The sequence below is a fragment of the Macrobrachium rosenbergii genome, chromosome 13 (genome assembly GCF_040412425.1).
Source record: "Macrobrachium rosenbergii isolate ZJJX-2024 chromosome 13, ASM4041242v1, whole genome shotgun sequence".
Taxonomy (NCBI): Eukaryota; Metazoa; Arthropoda; class Malacostraca; order Decapoda; family Palaemonidae; genus Macrobrachium; species Macrobrachium rosenbergii.
The window spans coordinates 37013087-37032297 of record NC_089753.1 but is presented as its reverse complement, the minus strand read 5'-3'; the positions used below and the strand labels follow the sequence as shown (position 1 = coordinate 37032297).

At 37.6% G+C, this 19211-nt stretch overlaps 1 protein-coding gene across 12 annotated transcripts in view; it reads right to left on the bottom strand.

Annotated features, from left to right (window-relative positions):
• LOC136844589 (zinc finger and BTB domain-containing protein 7A-like) overlaps positions 1-19211 on the bottom strand; it is a 174229-nt gene that overhangs the window by 76467 nt on the left and 78551 nt on the right. Inside the window, exon 6 of one of the 12 annotated variants that reach the window (XM_067113881.1) lies at positions 6573-8227. The exons of 9 other annotated variants lie outside the window; for them this stretch is intronic. In XM_067113881.1, coding sequence (XP_066969982.1) covers positions 7895-8227 — 333 coding nt within the window. In that variant the 3' untranslated portion in view covers positions 6573-7894. Of the gene's footprint in view, positions 1-6572; positions 8228-12789; positions 13481-17402; positions 18288-19211 lie in introns of those variants that run through there. 2 more of the 12 variants (XM_067113866.1, XM_067113864.1) reach the window with 2 other exon arrangements.

Below are 19211 nucleotides of genomic sequence, written 5' to 3'. Positions count from 1 at the left end.
CCTTAAGGAATCATTACCTGTCTCCTCTAATCTTATTCATTCAAAAATATACTTTTTTTCAGATGCAGAAATATTTGCAAAATGACAAATTTAAATTAATTTATATTTTTCACAGCTAAAAAACCTGCCGTCTTAACATTAGGATACATCCTCTGGTGCCAGCTGGAAATCGGTAAAAATAAAAGGAAATGGTGGCATCTGGCATCTTGTCACGGAGATGAGATGAGAGGCGGCCAGCGACCTGATCTTAACCCCGTGACGTATCAGTTTTTTTTCCAGCCCACTCTTACCTGAAAGAGGGGTAGCTAGAGGTGGGCAGTAAATATAAAGACCACAGGTTTGTTAGCTATGAAAAATACAAATTAATTTAAATTCGTCACTTGTTCATACACGGAACAAGCCTGGGTCTTAACATTTGGAAGGACTCACTCTTGGTAGGAGGTAAGAGAATCCTGAACTGACTGGAGGTTCTGCACACCCGGTCGTACTTCATGAATAAGAGAATTCAAAGGAAGGCGACCTAAGCCTCTGATCTATTAGATATATGGGTATCCAACAGTCAGATTACTGGGCTAAGTCCAATGCAGAAATTCATTGCATTAGAGGAAGTTAAAGAACTATATCTGTTCAGATAACAAACTAAGGTAGCCACCTAACGTGTTTGTTACCATTCCTCTCTCTCCTTGCTAGACAGAGGAAGGGTTTGCTACTGCTACATATATTCGTGTAGAACAAAAACAAATGAACAGTAAGGCTACTACACTCACCTGTATCTGGCCCATTCCAGCATATGATGGAACCATTTTCTTACCGCCCATAGGTAGAAAAGAAAGGAAAAAAGGAGGGGAAGGAAAAGAGACCAGTCATCTCAATCATCCTCACTTTCATAACATCATCTTACGCAAGATACAAAACTGTCCTGCTAGGAGCACTCGATGAGCTACACAACTTGTTGTGCTGCCACCACCGGACCCATGGAAAAAGTGTCCAAGGACCTGTGGGCAATGTCCCTCAGGTAGAAGGAAGTGAAGGTGATTTGGCAGAGCCAAGAACCAGCATTCAGGATACTATAAATAGATAAGTTATTCTTGAATGCCAAGGAGGAGCTTAGTCCTCTAATGTCATGTGCTCTTGCATGTACAGTATTGGCAGTAGAAAAAATGATGAGAAACGAAATACTATTCTTGGACACTTTTTTCTTGATCTGGCCTGTGCTAACAAAAAGTCTTCTGCATCCTGGTCTGAGATGTTGAGTCCTTTTCAGATAGCAAGGCAGTGCTCTGACGGGGCAAAAGAGCAATTCATCTGGATCGTCGTTAACCAAATCCCCAAGGGAAGGGCTGGAAATGGAGATAAACCTGTCATCATGAACCAGGGAGTTTTGAGTCTTAGCCATGAATTCCAAGACAAATTCAAACGCTGCTGACTTCCAACCCCTGGTATGTTTAACATCAAAAGCTAGGCCATGGAGTTCGCCCACTCTCTTCGAAGACCGATGCAGTGGTTCATATGGAGCTCGAGTGAGACTTAGCACCAGAGTCAGATCCCAGGTAGGTTTCAGTTCTCTGGGGGAACAAGGCTGTTCAAAACTTTACAGCAGCACAGAGATTTCCCAGGATAAAGTTAGGCCCATGTCTTTCAAACAAAGAACTATTTCCAAGGCAGCCCTGTAGCCCTTAATAGCAAAAACAGAAAGGTGTTTTTCTGTTCTGAGGAACATCACAAAATCTGCTATCTGCTGAATAGAGGTTCCAAGTGGAGAGAAACCCTGTCAACAGCACCAATCACAGTAGAAGGCCCATTTCCCCTGATACATGGTTGAAGAAGACCTTCTGAGGTAACCAGACATCTGTGTTGCTGCTCTGTGAGAAAAGCCTTTCACTCGCAGGAGATACTGGATAGTCTTAAACCATGAAGAGTTAGGGATGTTACCGATTGATGGTATCCCTCTACATGAGGTTGACAGAGAAGATTGTGGCAAGGGGGTATTTCTCTCGGAGCGGCTGATTCGATGGGATGACTCTTGACGAGGCAGTGTCTATGATCATTCCCAGGTATAGATTTCTCTGACTGGGTTGAAGATTGGAGTTTTCCAAATTTATCGCGATGCCTAAGCTGCGAAAAAATTGGAGAAGACAATCCATGTCTTGAATTATCTTGTCCTGAGAACTCGCCAAGACCAGCCAATTGTCGAGATATCTTAGGAGGCAGATTCCCTGAGCATAAGACCACGTTGACACCAGGGTGAAAACTCCTGTGAACACCTGGGGAGCTGTTGTCAGACCAAAGCAAAGGACTTTTGAACTGGAACACCAGTTCTCCGAGACTGAAGTGAAGGAACTTCAGGGAGGAGGGATGAATGGGGAACTGGAAGTAAGCGTCCTTCAAATCTTGGTCAGCATGTAGTCGTTGTCTCCGACGGCTACCAAAACTGTTTGAGGAGTCTCCATCTTGAACCTTGTCTTTCTGATAAAGAAGTTCAACATGAATAGGTCTATCACTGGCCTCCAATCACCAGCTGTCTTGGGAACTAGGAAGACTCATCTGTAGAACCCTGGGGAAGGACACTTTACTTGCTCTACAGCTCCCTTCTCCATCATCTTCCTCACTTCTTTTTGAAGAGCTACATGTTTTGGAGAACCTTGGGTGTAAGCGAGGTGAGGGAGGACGATTGGAGAAAGGGGGAGTGAAGTCGAAAGGTAGCATATACCCTACCCAAAGGACATCTACCACCCACGGCTCCGCTCCGTAATTCTGCCAAGTAGCCCAACGGCTCGCCAGGCATCCCCCCACTGGTAGCATAGAGTGGGGAGGGGTGCCCACTCTATCATCTTCCTCCACTACCTCTGCCCCTATTTCCCCTTCCTGGCCTGGTAGAGTGAGACTGAGAGGGACGTTGTTGGGAGGGCTTCTTTGGTAAGAAGCAGGTTGGGAAGTCTTGATGGTAGCAGGAGGTCTTATAGGCTGCTTAGGAGGTGGCTGCAGATTCTGCCTTGGAACATTCAGACGAGAAAAAGATGCTGCTTTATTCACTGCTTGTTGGACGAGACAATCATTATTGTCAGCTTAAAGCCTGTTGACAGCTGCATCCAACTGATCCCTGGGGAAAAGCAGCTGGGAGTCCAATATCACCATTCCTCGAGGATAACCAGGAACCCACATCAACAGACCAAGCCACTTTGGAGAGGGCTGCGTCTCTCCTCATCGCCAGGGTATTAGCCCAAAAATTAGCAGTCAGATGGGTAAGGTAAGAAATATCCTTACACCAGATTGCAACAAACTGATGTAAGCTAAACTATTAACTTTATTCCTTGACGAAGGGGAAGAAGAAGTCTTGGCAACAGCTGAAGACCACAAATCCAGCCAAGAAACAGTTTGGAAGGCAGAAGAGCCAGTCGACTCAAAAGAAGCAGCTTCTTGAAAGGAAAGAGAAGAACCTTCTGCTCTGACCTGATCCAGGGTCAAAACCGGCTTCAGACGGACGACATCGGAGTTGAACTGTCTATTCAGAGGAGGCACGAGAGGAGTTGCTTAATACTCCCTGTGGCAAGGTAGAGGAGGAGGGAGGAACTTAAACGATCTGCGGGAACAAAGGGAGTTATCCTGTCCCGAAATATGACAAATTTAAATTAATTTGTATTTTTCATAGCTAACAAACCTGCAGTCTTAACATTAGGAGAAATCTTCTGGTGCCAGCTGGAAACCAGTAAAAATAAAAACAGGAATTGTTTGTGCAAGGAATTGGTGGCATCTGGCACCTTGTCACAGAGATGAGATGGGAAGCGGCCAGCGACCTGATCTCAACCCCGTGACGTATGAGTTTTCTTCTTACCGCCATTGAGAGAGATCATTTCTTTCTCTCCTTCCTTTCCATAGCTGGTTGTTTTTGCCTTTGCCCATGTTTCATGGTAATTTTTGTGACCAGTGTGTGTGTTTAGTGTGTGTGTGTTTCGGTTTTTATCATACAATCCCAAAACCCAGCTAAAAGTTCCCATAAGCCTTAGAGAAAATGTCCTGGTGTAGGCTCCTATCCTTGCTCATGTTTATGGCTTCCTTTGAGACTGGCCCCCATTCAACTATGAGATTCAACTTGTAGCAGGTGTAGATCGAATGACTGCAATGTGACTAACCCTTGCCCTGAGTGTCGTTCTTGGCCTCTTGTGCAGTGGAAGAGATTTGTCATAAAGAAGCAGCACAAGAGGAAGTCAGAGGCACCATCTTGGGAAGGATTTTCTCCTCCTTCGATACATGTTTCCCAGGTTCCTCATTGTTCTGCTTCTTCCCTTGCTTCTCCTTCCCTGTCAGGTTTGTCTCCTTCCTTGTCTTCCATTGATTCATCTTTGGAAGTTTTGGGAGAGGGTTCTCTGAATATGCCTCATGCTGTCCCGCCTCTCTCCGGGGGGGGGGGGGGGGGATGTTCCTCTCCCGGGAGGGTGGGGGTAGCACCATATTTTTCCTGTTTCACACTCAGATGCGCAGATGTTGGATGTTTGGGCTTCGTTAGGCCTATCAGGAGTGCCAACCTCAGATGGCCTGCTATCCCATTTTATGTCTTCACGCATTCCGTTGTTGGCTGCCATGACAGTTCCCAACCCTCCCAGCCTTCACTTTACTGGGTCTCGTGTTACGCCTTCTAGCGAAATGCCATTGGTTATCTCTACGCATAATCTTCTCTTGTTCAAACTGTACTCAACACTGTTGACTGCTCAAGTAAAATGTGGCCATTTTCTTAAGAGGAGACAGCGTAGACCTCCTCCTTTGTCTTCGCAATCTTCTTCCTTATCCTTCTCATCGTCGTCTGCCCTCCTGTCCGTTCCTCAAAGAAACAGAAGACCATCTCTTCTTCTTCGCCTTCGGACCACGGCTGTGTTTCTCCTACACACGTACCATGTTCCTGTGGGAAGTGTGTCTCATCCTCCATCCTTTTGCCATCAAGAATCTCTTGCTGAGAAAGACTCTACAGTTGCTCCTTCTCTAACGCCTCCTGCTCAATTTAGGAGGAAGGACGACAAGGCTCCAATCAAGAAATCCCAAGTGGTAGAATCTCCTTTAAGTCCAAATGACGGTCGCCCAGAAGAAATCATGATTCCTTTTCTTATTCCCTTGGACATGGACGTGTGGATAGACACGGCCGTCATGGGCGTTGTAGTTCCTCTCCTGATTCTCTTGGATGAGGACATGTGAATAGGCACAGCCATGCAGATGGTGACAGACGTACATCTAGCCACCACAGTAGAGATGGATACGACAGTGTTCTTCGTCTGGCTCACTGCTTCGCCGTTCTCGATGACGTTCCTCATCACGATCTTCAAGAAAGGACCACCGCCTTTGTTTGTCTTCCCGCATCTGCGGCTGTCATTCACCTTCCTACATCCACGGCCGTTGTTCGCCTCCCGACATCCACGGCTGTTGTTCGCCTTCCCACGTCCGCAGCCGTCATTCATCATCCCACGTCAGTGGACGTGGGCTACAGGATGATGCACGTCTGATGTACAAGATAGGGTTTTTTGCGTCTCGAACCTGTGATCATGCTCTGGTTCCAAACTCTGTGAATCCTTCAGAGGAGGCAGACGGGGATCCTCGTGTCCAAGAGGCGGAGGATTTGTAGAATCAGAAGTTTTTTTCTTCTTATGAAGAGGTTATTGATCTCATTCATGAGTTCAATAATCTTTCTAAAAAGGCTGACTCTTTCTACAATCATTCCGACAGGAATAGAAACCTTGCGGGGAGCGAAGAAGGACTCAAAGACATCTTTTGAGTTGCCTTATTCCAGTCATGCTGACTCAGTCCTGAATCATGTAAATGCCTTGATTTCGGGAAGGGACTACTCCCTTTGTTCTGGCAGATCGTTTAAGTTTCTCCCTCCTCCTCCTCCTCTACCTCGCCACAGAAAGTAATTTATTATGCAGCTCCTCTTGTGCCTCTTCTGAATAGACAGTTACATGATTCAGGACTGAGTCAGCATGACTGGAACAAGGCAACTCAAAAGATGTCTTTGAGTCCTTCTTCGGTCCCAGCAAGGCTTCTACTCCTGTTGGAATGATTGTAGAAGGAGTCACAGCCTTTTTAGAACAATTACTGAACTCACAAATTAGATTAATAACATGTTGAAATATGACAAATTAGCATAAATGTTTGAAGTAGTTACAAAGTTATGGCTACATGTGTAATATGCAATCAATATAATTATTCAACAAACCTTATCACCATGTCGCTCTTTGGAGTTACAAACCTTGTTGAACACTTATTTTTGCAAGTTATTATCATCATTATAAACTGGTTTGGCCACAGTATCATGTTAAATTTGTATATTCCAGGAATGATGAAAGTGGAAGCTTTGCATTTTTCAAAAAGGAATGTAGTGACAACAAGATTAAGATAACCAACCAGATCAGCTGCTTTAATAATTCTGTTGCCAGTAATTTATATACTGATACAAAACTAAAGTTCAATCTAATAATGCGCAAATTAAAGCCAGTATACTTAGCAATGCAGACATTAGTAATGTAAAAAATAACATATGAATGGAGATAAAATAGGATACCAATATACAAAAAAATGAATGAACAAAAGTGAAGGAGGATACCTTTATGAACAACACAGAATTAGGAGGGCATTCTACAACAGGCAAACTAAATACCCCCAAACAAACAGTGAAAAAGTACAAAGACACATTTACAAGTTGGAGGGATTTTTAGGGATTTACAAGGAAAGGTAATCACTGAACACAAGGGTCTCATACTGTAGCCAGTTTTTACGGATACAGAACAATCTATAAAATCTGGCTTCCATGACCCAGGGTACAAATTTAATTTGAATAATCATTCAAACTGGAAAACCTCCAGCATTTGACTTTAAAAATTAAGTGCATTCCTCTTTTGGCTTGTTTAGAGACATCAAAGGTTATTTGAAATCTTGTTCACACAGTCAAAGTATTTGACTATAAAGTTCACCAATTACTTTAAATGGTGTGCCAAAACATTGTGACAAATTTAGTTATAATTTTCTGATTCAAATTAAATCTGATGCTTGGTATGTGATTAATTAATTAAATCTGAGTAGACAGAAATACCAACTGAATTCCATAGTCAGAAAATTATCAACAAACCATCGCAAACCATGTCTACGTACACAGTGTGGTAAATCATATCAGTCCAAAGCATTTCATGGAAAGATTTAAACAACAGGAGTAAGTTAGCTGTTCATACTACACTTGAATTTCTGCTGGAAGAAATTATTGCTAAAAAAAAAATGCATCACTAAAACAAAGTTCAACAAGTTGAAAGGGACTTTTCAGACCCAGCAGTAAATGGTCATCCATACAAGGTGGCAATTTCCATGGCAAAAAATGCTAATGTAATCCTTGACATGTACTTTACTTTAATAAACACTGAATATATATCTAATTTTTTTTCAATTTGAAGGAAGAAAATTCTTGGTAAAGAATAACACTGAAGTTATTCCCAAAGGGTCAGGCACAAGATATTTGTGAATGCTTCATCACCCCTAGTGATGCACTAGTAGTGATATTCTCTGATTTATCACAATACAACTGATATTTTCACAAAACAACAAATACAATAACATTTAGAATACATACATCTTAATCCTTTCCTATCAATACATTTTTGTTAGATATCAGTAAATCTAAATTTTAAAAAGAGAAGATAATGTAAATTTGGCATTGAAATCACTACTACTGCAAAAGTGTTACACAAAACAAAATAAAAAGCATCGTTAGCCATAAAAGTGGTCTCTTTGAATTTAATATCACTTTACAAACTAGTCTATCAACAGAAGGCCGAGCACAAATGCAAATTTCCCTAGATCTTCATAACAAATAGAAAAATTCTATATAAAAAAAAAAGATTATATTTCTTCACTTTCCCTTGATTTACTTATGCACAGACATATGACTTTTTAGGTGACTACTCTGGACAAAACATTTTGAGCAAATGGAACATGTAAAGGGTTTCTCCCCTGTGTGGGTTCTTATGTGAATCTTGAGGTTGTCTTTCCTCGAGAACTGAGCACTGCAGAAATTGCACGGATAGGGCTTTTCTCCTGTGTGAGTGCGTATATGCCTGGTCACTGACTCCTTCAGAAGATTGGAATATGAACAGTACGGGCAAAGGAAGTACTTGACAAAGGGATTTCCTAGATCTCGACTTGCAATTGGCTCCCCTCTGTTGCCACCAAGCTCCGCACAACTGACGTCCTTTGAGCCCTGTTTAGAAATTCTACAGTTATCTACTAATTTTGGATTAAACTGCTGTGATCTTCCACATTAGGAGTACCTTTGATTTATAAAAACAACATTCAGTTAGGGACATTACTTTTGTTTCAATTTTCAAATTGTTAGATCATAATTATGCTGTATTTTGCAGTTAGTAGGAGGCAAAGGCCAGTAGTTATGAAATCACCAAAACTTATGCACTGGACATGCACAGTGTCCTCTCCTTAATATGTTGAAAAAATTATTTCTTTGTCATTTTTGAGGTATACAATATTCAGAGTAAGGATAACCCTCAAATTCCACATCAGAAAGAAAGAAAGAAAGAAAAAATGGGCAGGATAAAATCTGGCAAGAAGCTAACAATTCTAGATACAAGTGAAGAAGAGATAGGAGGGTAATATCCATTATAATACTTCGCAAAAAAATTCTGCTATGTATTTATGACTAAATCAAGAAGCCACTAAGTCAATGCTCTAGCATCACATCAGATGAAAACAAAGCCTCTTCTGTTTCATCAGCTCTTCTAGATTAAAATAAAAACAACTAGTAAATAATGTTAAATATCACTCCATCACAACACTGGTCATACATGCTGTATATACACTGTCGACAGCCACTACACCTAATACACTGTGGGGGATTGGGGGAGGTTGTTTCAGTAAACTTCAGATGTAAACATATATTTAATCATTGTTGCATTAAGTATATGTTTACATCTGAAGTTTACTGCAAACAACCTCCCCCAATCCCCCACGGTGTATTAGGTGTAGTGGCTGTCGACAGTATAATGCACCTCTCAGCAAAATGTTCCTCTGAGAATGAAAGGACGATTTCATCCATGGATACATAAATGTTCCATCACAATCATCTTCTTAAACACTGTTGACGATGAATAATAAAAGCTTGAATCATTTGCACTTGGAGTTTTCTCTGAACTCAATATACAAATAATTCAGATACCTTAATCAATATATATATATATTGCAACCTGAATTTAATATCATAATGAGTACTCAATAAGCTACACTCATGCACACTTTATACAGAACCTGTCCCAGTATTTTTCTTTCTAATTATGGCTAGTTCAATTATAATTATACAGGCTTGATTTCTCAAGTACATTTAATGTGTTTTCATGTTCTTATACACTCACAACTGACAATAACTTTATTTTTCTAAACAAATAATTAAAAACTACATATCATCAACAAATTTCCCAAAATAAACATGAACATACAGTACCTCATGATTCTTAATGTTTTGCAATTTAGTGGATTGTTTTAATGGTAATTAAGAATGCAAGCTTAAGTAACCAACATAATCAGTATATAAAGGAAATCTATACTGCAGAGCAGACATGTAATAACTTCCTTAACTATCCCTATATGTGTTGAAATGAGTCTGCCAGTTATGATGAGTATATTTTTTGTGGGGCTAGAAGGGTGGAAGGTGAGAAATGTGCTCATTAGGAAACACAGTAAGAACGTAGCCATACATGAAGATATCAGTCAATGCTCTGAAGTGGTTTGGTCATATAGAAATAATGGAGAACCATTAAATTTCAGGCATCTAGCTGAATATCTATTTTCTCCATCATCAGAGAATCCATAAGGGGAACATTCATTACTGTACATCTAAAATCTATACAACCACATCATGTACAGTAAATCCCCCGTATTCACGTTCTCATGGTTCATGGACTCATGCATTCGCCGGTTTCTCTGTGGAACATATCTAGCCATCATTCATGGAAAATTAAGCCCATTTATGTATTTTTCACTGAGAAATATTCACTAATTACTGTATTTTCATATAATTTTCATGAATAAATGCACTTTTTGTGATAAAACTATTAAAAAACTCAGGTATATGCATTTTTACAGGGGCTTGTCTGTGTTTAAACTATCAAAATGGGCAGTTGTAAATATTTTTAGAGGGGTTTTAAGTATTCCCGGATTTTAGCTATTTGCGGGGGGGTGTGGGATGCATCCCCCGCGAATACGGGGGGTTCACTGTACATTCCTTTTCAGTCGTATTTGCAGACTGAGTGAATGGGAGCAAAGGGTTGTTTTGTCTTCATACACCAAAGAGACCAAAACTTCTCTGCACTAATGAAAGGTTAGTTGAGTAGTAGTGCTTCAGAGTTTGCAAGCCTTTCTTTGTTTCAGCATTTCTCTTTTTTCATTTTCACTGAAAATAACTTTTGACTAAACACATTTTTCTTTACATTAAGATCTTCCTGCTAATATAAAATATTTCATTTTTAAGATTATATTGTAAACAAATCTTAAATATAATGCAAAAATTTGTGTAATACATTGCTTGATGAATATAAAGAAAAATGTGTAACAGATTGCTTGACAATTAAGAAATATCAGGTCTGAAACTGTAACGCTTCAAGAAGAGAGAGTCTCTCTCTCTCTCTCTCTCTCTCTCTCTCTCTCTCTCTCTCTCTCTCTCTCTCTCTCTCTCTCTCTCTCTCTCTCTCTCTCCAGGAAACAGACAAACAGTGAATTCTGCATTTTATATTGGTTCAGTATGGAATGCTCAAAGTGGCTAACTTTTAAATCAGCCATTTTGAGTTCAAAAATTTTCTGACTGTCAGCATAAAGCCATGAAGTTATTGATAACAATATCCATACGAAAAGCATAGGACAGCAACCTTACACTGAAATACTAGACAGAAATATCCAAAGGAATAGCTAAGACAGCAACCTTTCATCAGAACACTAATGTGAATCTGATATGGAACAAGAGCTGGGCACTGATTAGCAAGAAAGCCATTGATTCAGCTTCATCGTGAAAAATGACATAAAAGAACCTTCTCCATGATCAAAAGGTCTGCTGGCATTATGCAGTAGCACAGTATATTTAACCTCCTGCAATTTATTTAGCTTGGGTCTACCGGTAATTTTGATCGCTTCAGTCTTTCACTTTTTTTTTCTTTTTCACTAGTATTGTGCACTAAACAGTCATACCTTTTTTTCTTTAGTCATCACCTAAAGGTTGTTTTATACTGTACTTTAATTTGTAGTATGTGCTTTGCTTTACCTGGGTGTTGCTTTGTTTTGCAAATACTCTGTTCAGTTTTTCTTTCATACATTTTTGTACACTGGACCTATAATTTGATACCATACAAATTAAATCAAACAGCCTATAATGCAAAGGTTACATTTAAAGGACGTAACATCACATTACTCATTTTTATTAACAAAAATGCAAAAACAAAATAGAGAATAATTATATGCGGTTTAATATTTACTTGTAAAGTACTAATTTCTATGTTTCATCAATTAATACAAGATAATATACATTTCACATTCACAAAATAAAAATATTTGTGACCACAGAAAACAAAATCTCTTTTGGAAGTACACAAGTGCATACCTAATCAGGCTACATACTTGATCAACTACACGCAACTGTAATTTATATAAAAACAAATACCATAATTCTTTATCTTAACACCTATGCATCTTACGAATGGAAGTCCGCATACACTAAAATCATGTCTGAGGTATGTTTAATAGCCCTGATAGCATTATTGAAAGTACTAAGTCATAAAATTACAATAATTCTTAGCCACATTGGTAATGAAAGCATAATTTTTCAGCCAATGAATAAAAGCATAATTATTCAATCAAAAACAACAAACCATTGTTTTGTTACAATGAGTCTCTGAAATGCAAACCAGCAATGCAACATGGCCTGTTACTGTATCTAAAATTTAGACGAATTCATATAACAGAGTATCTCTAATTTCTATATTTAAAATAGTTTCCAAGTTCAAAAAATCTTTGTTCAATGAGAAAGGACTGCATATTATTCTATGCATAATCTCAAAAACTTTAGTTAAAAAGTTAACCAATTCCACATTGCCTGAAAACAAGTTACTGCAGTGGTAGGGTGCATTTGAGCTTTAAAAGTCCACCTGGCAGGGAATTTCTCATTTCTCTTGCAAATAAGAACCTGCACTTTAAAAAGCTCATTATACCCTGAAACAATTGTTTTTCCCATTTGAAAATATAGTCTCAAAGGGGAAGCTAGAATTGTTCAAGACAAGTGGGACTAGACCTGATATCGTCTAAAGTCATACTACATCTTTGAGAAATCTTGATACCACTGAGAATACTGCACATTTTTCATATAAATATGCAGCTGTCTTAATTTGGTTTTTTATCTATGTCACTTAATTGATTTAATGGCTGCCACTGCTCCCAATATATCATAAAAAGGAATATTTGATATTCTAATTTAAACAGGACCAAAACTGCTCTATTTCCAAACAACTAGACGTTCATGTGACAATACTCAATGCATTGTACTAGAACAACATGAAATTTTTATGATAAAATAACGTTTCACTTATACTTACCCGGTAGTTACATATAGCTCAGCTATATGTAACTACCGGGTAAGTTGTATAAGTGAAAACTCATATTTTAACTGAATGCCATGAGATTACCTCTTCACAAAAAAAAGGGTGTGCCCTTTACTTAGTGGTCAACAGTGTTTGGCTCACTTCATTTATTATACAAGTTAATGAAAGACAATTTAGGAAGTTTGGTTAAACCATTTAATTTTAATACAAAAATTTTTAAATAATGTTAAAATATTCTGCCTCACGACCATTTTATATAACTGTTACAAATAGTAACCCTTTTTCAATGGCCTCCAGAGCACAATTACAAAACACAACAGCTTTGAATTTAATTAAAAATGTCCCTTTATAATAACTTTTCAAAACTTAATGCAGTCTTGAATATCTACTACTCCGTTCACTGGTCTTTCACTGTTAGATAATTAAACTGAGGCACGTTCATGACTCATGAGATGTAACTGAAGATTTGCTTTTCTGGTAAATGTTGAAGAGCAAATGTGACAAGCAAATGGTTTTTCACCAGTATGTGTTCTCATATGTACTCGCAGATTTCCTTTCTGAGAGAATTCGGCTATGCAGACTGAGCACTTGTATGGCTTCTCACCAGTATGTGTTCGGATATGATAAATTAGGTGTTGTTTATTTGCAAATTTATTTGGACACCTTGGACACAAGAACACTCTTACACCTTTCATGCACTTCTTAGCTCCCTCATCATTGCAAAAACGCTGAGTTGTGACCTGTGCATCGGAACAAACTGGATCAGGCCAAGGCTTCCATGAGTTGGATGCATATTCGGACCCTTGGAATCCTCCGAAATCATGGCCTTTGACAATCCCGCTACCACTGCTGCAATTTCCTCCCTGTCAAAGAAACTGCTTGTTTAGTACAGTGGCTTGGGATGAAGCTTCTAGAACATATGAACTAAAGTACAGTAAGCACTCATATGCAACTACTGTTTTACTATACTACAGTCGTGATGTTGCCTCTTGACTATACAGGTACTTGATAAACAGCCTGTTTTCTTCAACACGTCGCTCTTGAATGTCAGAGAAACTGATTTACATAACCTGCTGCTAACTGCATCAATGAAAAGCATTTGGTTATTGGACCTGTATAACATCACTCACAAGTGAATCTTGTTGCAGTTCTTGTCATCTAAAAATAAAATTTTACGACTTGGGGAAATAACAACAAGGAACTATATTATAGTAAAAAGTACACAAAGCTAAACTATTTTTCCAGCTAATAACCATTTCTCTTTTGAGGGAATTTTTCTTTATATATATAAAATCATAAGCTTGTTCACAGTCTATATGCACCATATAAAGCTTCTTTTCTTATCAGTATTTTGAAATTTCCCATGTAATTGCTTTATAAAAAGCACATGATGCACACACACATTATTCCTTGTCTACGCCTACACTGTTCTTCCCCTATCAATCCTCCCGTCTTCTGTCTTTCTTACTAATCAAAATACTGTACTACCATAAGCATTCCTTTGTATAGAAAATAATTTTATATTTCCATAATTCTTACAGTCAACTGTATTACCAATGCATACACCAGAGTAATTATTTCTTTCACCATTTCCTTTGGAACCTTTCTCTCATCAACGCAAATCTAATAACTTTGATCAGCAATTATCACAAACACAGTGCAACCTCTCACTTACAGCCCCATCAATTCATGGCATTTCCTCATTCTGCACCCTCTAAATTTCCCTCCTTAGATCCTCAACTGTCACTTCCACAAGCACTGTAATACTTACAACATCCTTTTCCAATTTTGCTTCATGCAGTTCAAAATCCCTTCTCTCTACCTCATTCAAAAAATCTTCAGTGTTCACATACCCCATCAACCTCAGCTGGATTCAGGTAGTATCTCTTCACTTACATCTTTTATTTTACGATTTATTTGTATATATACTGTATAAATAATTTACTAATTTATTTAAGTATATTTCTCTTGCTTCAGACATTACTGTATTGAAGATAGGAAAGTTTCACTCCTAAAAGATCTGCAACCCTATTGCTTTCCAATCAATTCAGACAGCAATTTCACAGGTATATTTTCAAAACTTCTGGGGGTACTTACTACAAGGTTACAGGTGTTATTTTATTAGATTTAGAAGATATTTGAGGCATTCTACATCACGATTTTTAATTGGCAGGTTAGGTTAGGTCTGAGGAGAGGCCTGAGATAGCAAATTTTTTTTTTTAATGCATGTCGTCAAACATTAAACAATTAATACAGTAATGTACTGAGATGGCTTGATCACTTTTAACGTATGTCTTGGTATATAATTGAACTGTTTAAGTTATAATGTATAGTTAACGACTGGTTTACCGCACTCCAATTTATATTTACTTTAATAATCAAATGTTTAAAATTGACATTCTGAAATTTACCTAACCAGGATAAGAAACAACAAAATCTAACACATAGGGAACTTGTTTGCTAAAGGTCCCATCAATTATTCTTTAAATTTAAGGGACAAAGTACTTCAAATCACTCCAAGCTGGCCAGGAGTACTTTAATACTTGGGAAACTTGTTTATTACTGGTCTTATGACTTCTTATTTATGAATTGGAATTAGCAGATTCTTAAATGTGGAGACCGTTCAGTTTCCAAGATGCTTCTTGCTAAGAATATGAGCAAAAGCTTGGACTTGGCTTTGTCCTGGCACTCTTGCCTAAGGGGACAGATCAAGTCATTGCTAATATTCTTCTATATTAACAAATTAGGAGAGAAAAATACACAGGGAGCACATGCAAAGGCAAATTGAAGCAAGACAAAGGGCTGTTGCAAGGACAAATCCTTTCTTCTGTGCTCTTTTTGTGGTGTACAGAAACTGGTGCTCTGGTAAAGGAGAATTAATGGGCACAAATGCACAGCAGGATGAACAAGGACAGCAGATAGTGGAAACTCTATACTGAAAGAAAGGTTCATAAGCAAACAGATCTTTAATTAATGGATACAAACACAGAGAGGTTGTATGAGGAAAATGGTTTTTTGTTGAAGAGGTAAATATTCTGAAGGACTGTTTCAGAGGAGAAAAAATAAATAGGAATAGAATGGGTTCGCTGAAGTATAAGATTATTATGTAACCTAATTCTCTGGAATGGTTCCTCAACAGCAGGAATAAGGCACAGATGAGCTTCGGAAATGCAGTTCGATTTCCCTCCAAGTTAACAAATTTTACAGGTTTTAACAAAATCACCATAAGTATTATAGCCTTACTGCTTTTTATTGACTTTCTCTTCAAACCAAACCTTCCTTTTTCCTTCACTAACCATCTATGTCATCAACCCACCACTTACTAAATTTATTCCCCCTTTTTACCCTTCTATGTCAACAATCAACCTTCTGATGCAAGGAAACACTGCAGTTTAGTTTATGACAATTCATAGTACTATGAAGGAACTGGTGGCAACTTGAAAAACTGCACCTCAAGATATAATGAAAGTTATATAACAATGGTTATAAACAAGGAGATGATAAGATTACAAGCAAGATGCTGAATTATGGTAACAATTGCATTACTGAGTGGAAACTATGGGTTGTACTCGTCTTATTTAGAAAATTATTCCACATAACTGAGAGAAGAATAATCGTTCCTTTGCACCGAAGAAACTGTGACAAAGGAGTGTAAAAGCTTGTGGAGTACGAAATGAGATTTTTAAAGATGTACTACTATGAAAGTAGAGAGATGTTTGGAAATCAATTCTTAACAAGAAAAGAGTGTAGACTAAGAACAATCACGTTTGATTTGTGACATGTTTTGCTGTTTCTTCTTAACAACATTCTCAAGCCTAAAAGTTACATTAAAGTTTTTTAACATCAAAAGAATATACAATCATTATTGGCTGCCAAAGCTGAGTAAAGGTGACAAACTCTAATGTCTCTTTTAAGCTTAAAAATGTTGTTAAGAAGAAACAAAGATATGCACCACAAATAAAATGTGGTGGTTCTGAACCTGAGCTCTTCTTTTCCTGCTACTACTGTATTCTGATTGGTGATCACTATGGTTGTGAGACCAAATTTAAGCATGAAGGATGGACACTGGCAGTAAAGATAGAGTTAAATCTTACAGGCACAAAATTTGGCAGTAAATGTTACAAAATGACAAAAGATGGAAAGAACAGATCATCATATGCTGGGTGAATAAAACAGAGTTCTAAGAATTCTATAAAAACTGTGCAAAAGAACCGACTCTAGTGAAGCAAACACCAACTCTTGATATATGACTACTGAAAGTAGGGTAACAGAAGAAAGATGCACAATTCAGGTGAAGCCAAAAGGAATACCTGGGAAGTAGTGGACTGAAAATACTGCAAAATGAAAAGCAAAAGAGCCTTACTAAGAAAGTGCCAACAGCTCTCAGAAAACAAGACAGAAATGGTGCAAGAAATAAAAGGTGGACTGACATCATGTGAATGTGGCTCCTATGTATGTTGTGGAACTTTTGTAAACAGGGAGCTCAGCCCTGATTCTACGGTTGAAAATGAATTTACCAGCGATTGCTCTCTGATCTCTAGGGCAAATGGGCTTTTTATAATACGAGCAAAAACCAAATGTGCACCACATGAAATAGGTACAATAACTACATACAACAAGAATCCATATATCAGCAATGGTTGTGTGATACGTCCTTCAAGCAGACTTCACACTTATTTTACGTAATAATATTGTCTATTTATTATTACAGACAAGCTGTATAAAAAAATATAGTACCACATGTAAAAGGAAGGCTGAGTTGTTAACATGAAAAAAAGTCAGACATAAATTATATGATTTATTTACCAAAAGGATACATAAAAATAGTCATCACAAAAATAATAGCAACTGAAAATTTACAGTATGGTTTCATATACAGTATGCAATACTCTATATATACAAAAAATTCAACTCCTTTGTAAGTTAACATGTATGTTTCAATTACTATGAAAATAATGTAAATAACTTATTAAATATATCGTACTTAAATTACTTTCATACATGATGTACACATCAAAATATGACTTGCAGATTCTAACAAGTGAAATCATTAAAACAAGTGAGACATCATCTGCACATCCAAGAACACACTTCACTGAAGTTTGATTACTTTTTTCTATACAGAGATTATGGCACTAACACTGTCAGAGATATGTTTCTGAATTGAGCCTAAAATTACATCTTTCCTTTGCCAGTTCAACACTGCATTATAAAAGGAAAATCACACTACTGTAATGCAGCGGAGGTCTCTTTAGCATGAGATGATGCAATATGAGTATCACGGGAACTCTTTCTTGCAAACTTGGCTTCACAAAATGGACACCAGAAAGGTTTTTCTCCAGTATGAGTCCTCATATGAACTATGAGATTGCCTTTCTGAGCAAAAGCAGCAGGACACTGGGGACACCCGTAAGGTTTCTCCCCCGTATGAGTCCGCATGTGCTGTACGACATGATTTCTCCTGGTGAACATAGCTGGGCAATAAGGACACATTAACTTGGATAACTTAGATATATCAGAAGCACTTTCATCTTGAAAACCAAGTTGGAAGGGAATCTTAGAAGCAGCAGAATAAGGACTTGCCTTCTGAGGTATCTGTGAACTTGAAGGGATGCCGCCTTGGATGACTCGCCAGCCTGGCTGCTCAGTGGCACTTCTGCTCAGTCCTTCCTGTCAGAAAGACTCTCTGCTTAGTCAAAAGGCCAATCAATTTTAACCTTAAGCACTAAAAACTTTTAAAAAAAATCAACCTCAAACATGAAACTGAAGTACTGTATTGTATATCCCTTTGCTAACACACATTACACAAAGATGGTAAAACCTTATGTCCTTAAGTATTGCATGCTGACAGAAATGCAATAAATACTACACACACACACATATATATATATATATATATATATATATATATATATATATATATATATATATATATATATATATATATATATATATATATATATATATATATATATATATATATATATATATATATATATATATATATATATATATATATATATATATATATAAAATTGCAAAATATACCACTTGTAACCAAGAATATTTCCTTCCCATAATGAGCACTTAAATATTTTACAAGAGCACAATGAAAATTGAAACTGCACTGAAAAAAATTGATCTTGTTCAGTTTATTCTCATGGCAAGGACAAAGACCCTTTACCATGAAAAAAAGCTGGAGGAGGAAGTATCAAAATCACATGGATTTCCCTATTCTAATCCTGCGAGAAAGCTAGGTACATTTGGCTTCTATATTTACTGAAGTCATATCTAGTGAAACAGTCTTCAAATATTTTACTGGGGATAGTGATTCTGGCTGGATGTATTCAGCATTCAAGAAATTTTAATTCTTGATAATGCTACTTACAAGTGGTTAATATTTTCATAACACTCAATCATGATTACAACCAGTCACAGATTTCCATCCGACTCTCTCATAAGTACTCTTTTTAAATTAAAATCACTTCTTTATAACTTCCATATTTTTCAGTATCCATCTTCTTGTCATTTTACCCCGTAGGAGTGAGCACCATATTCTTTGGTTTACTCATTTTGGCTTTTTCTGTTGAGAGT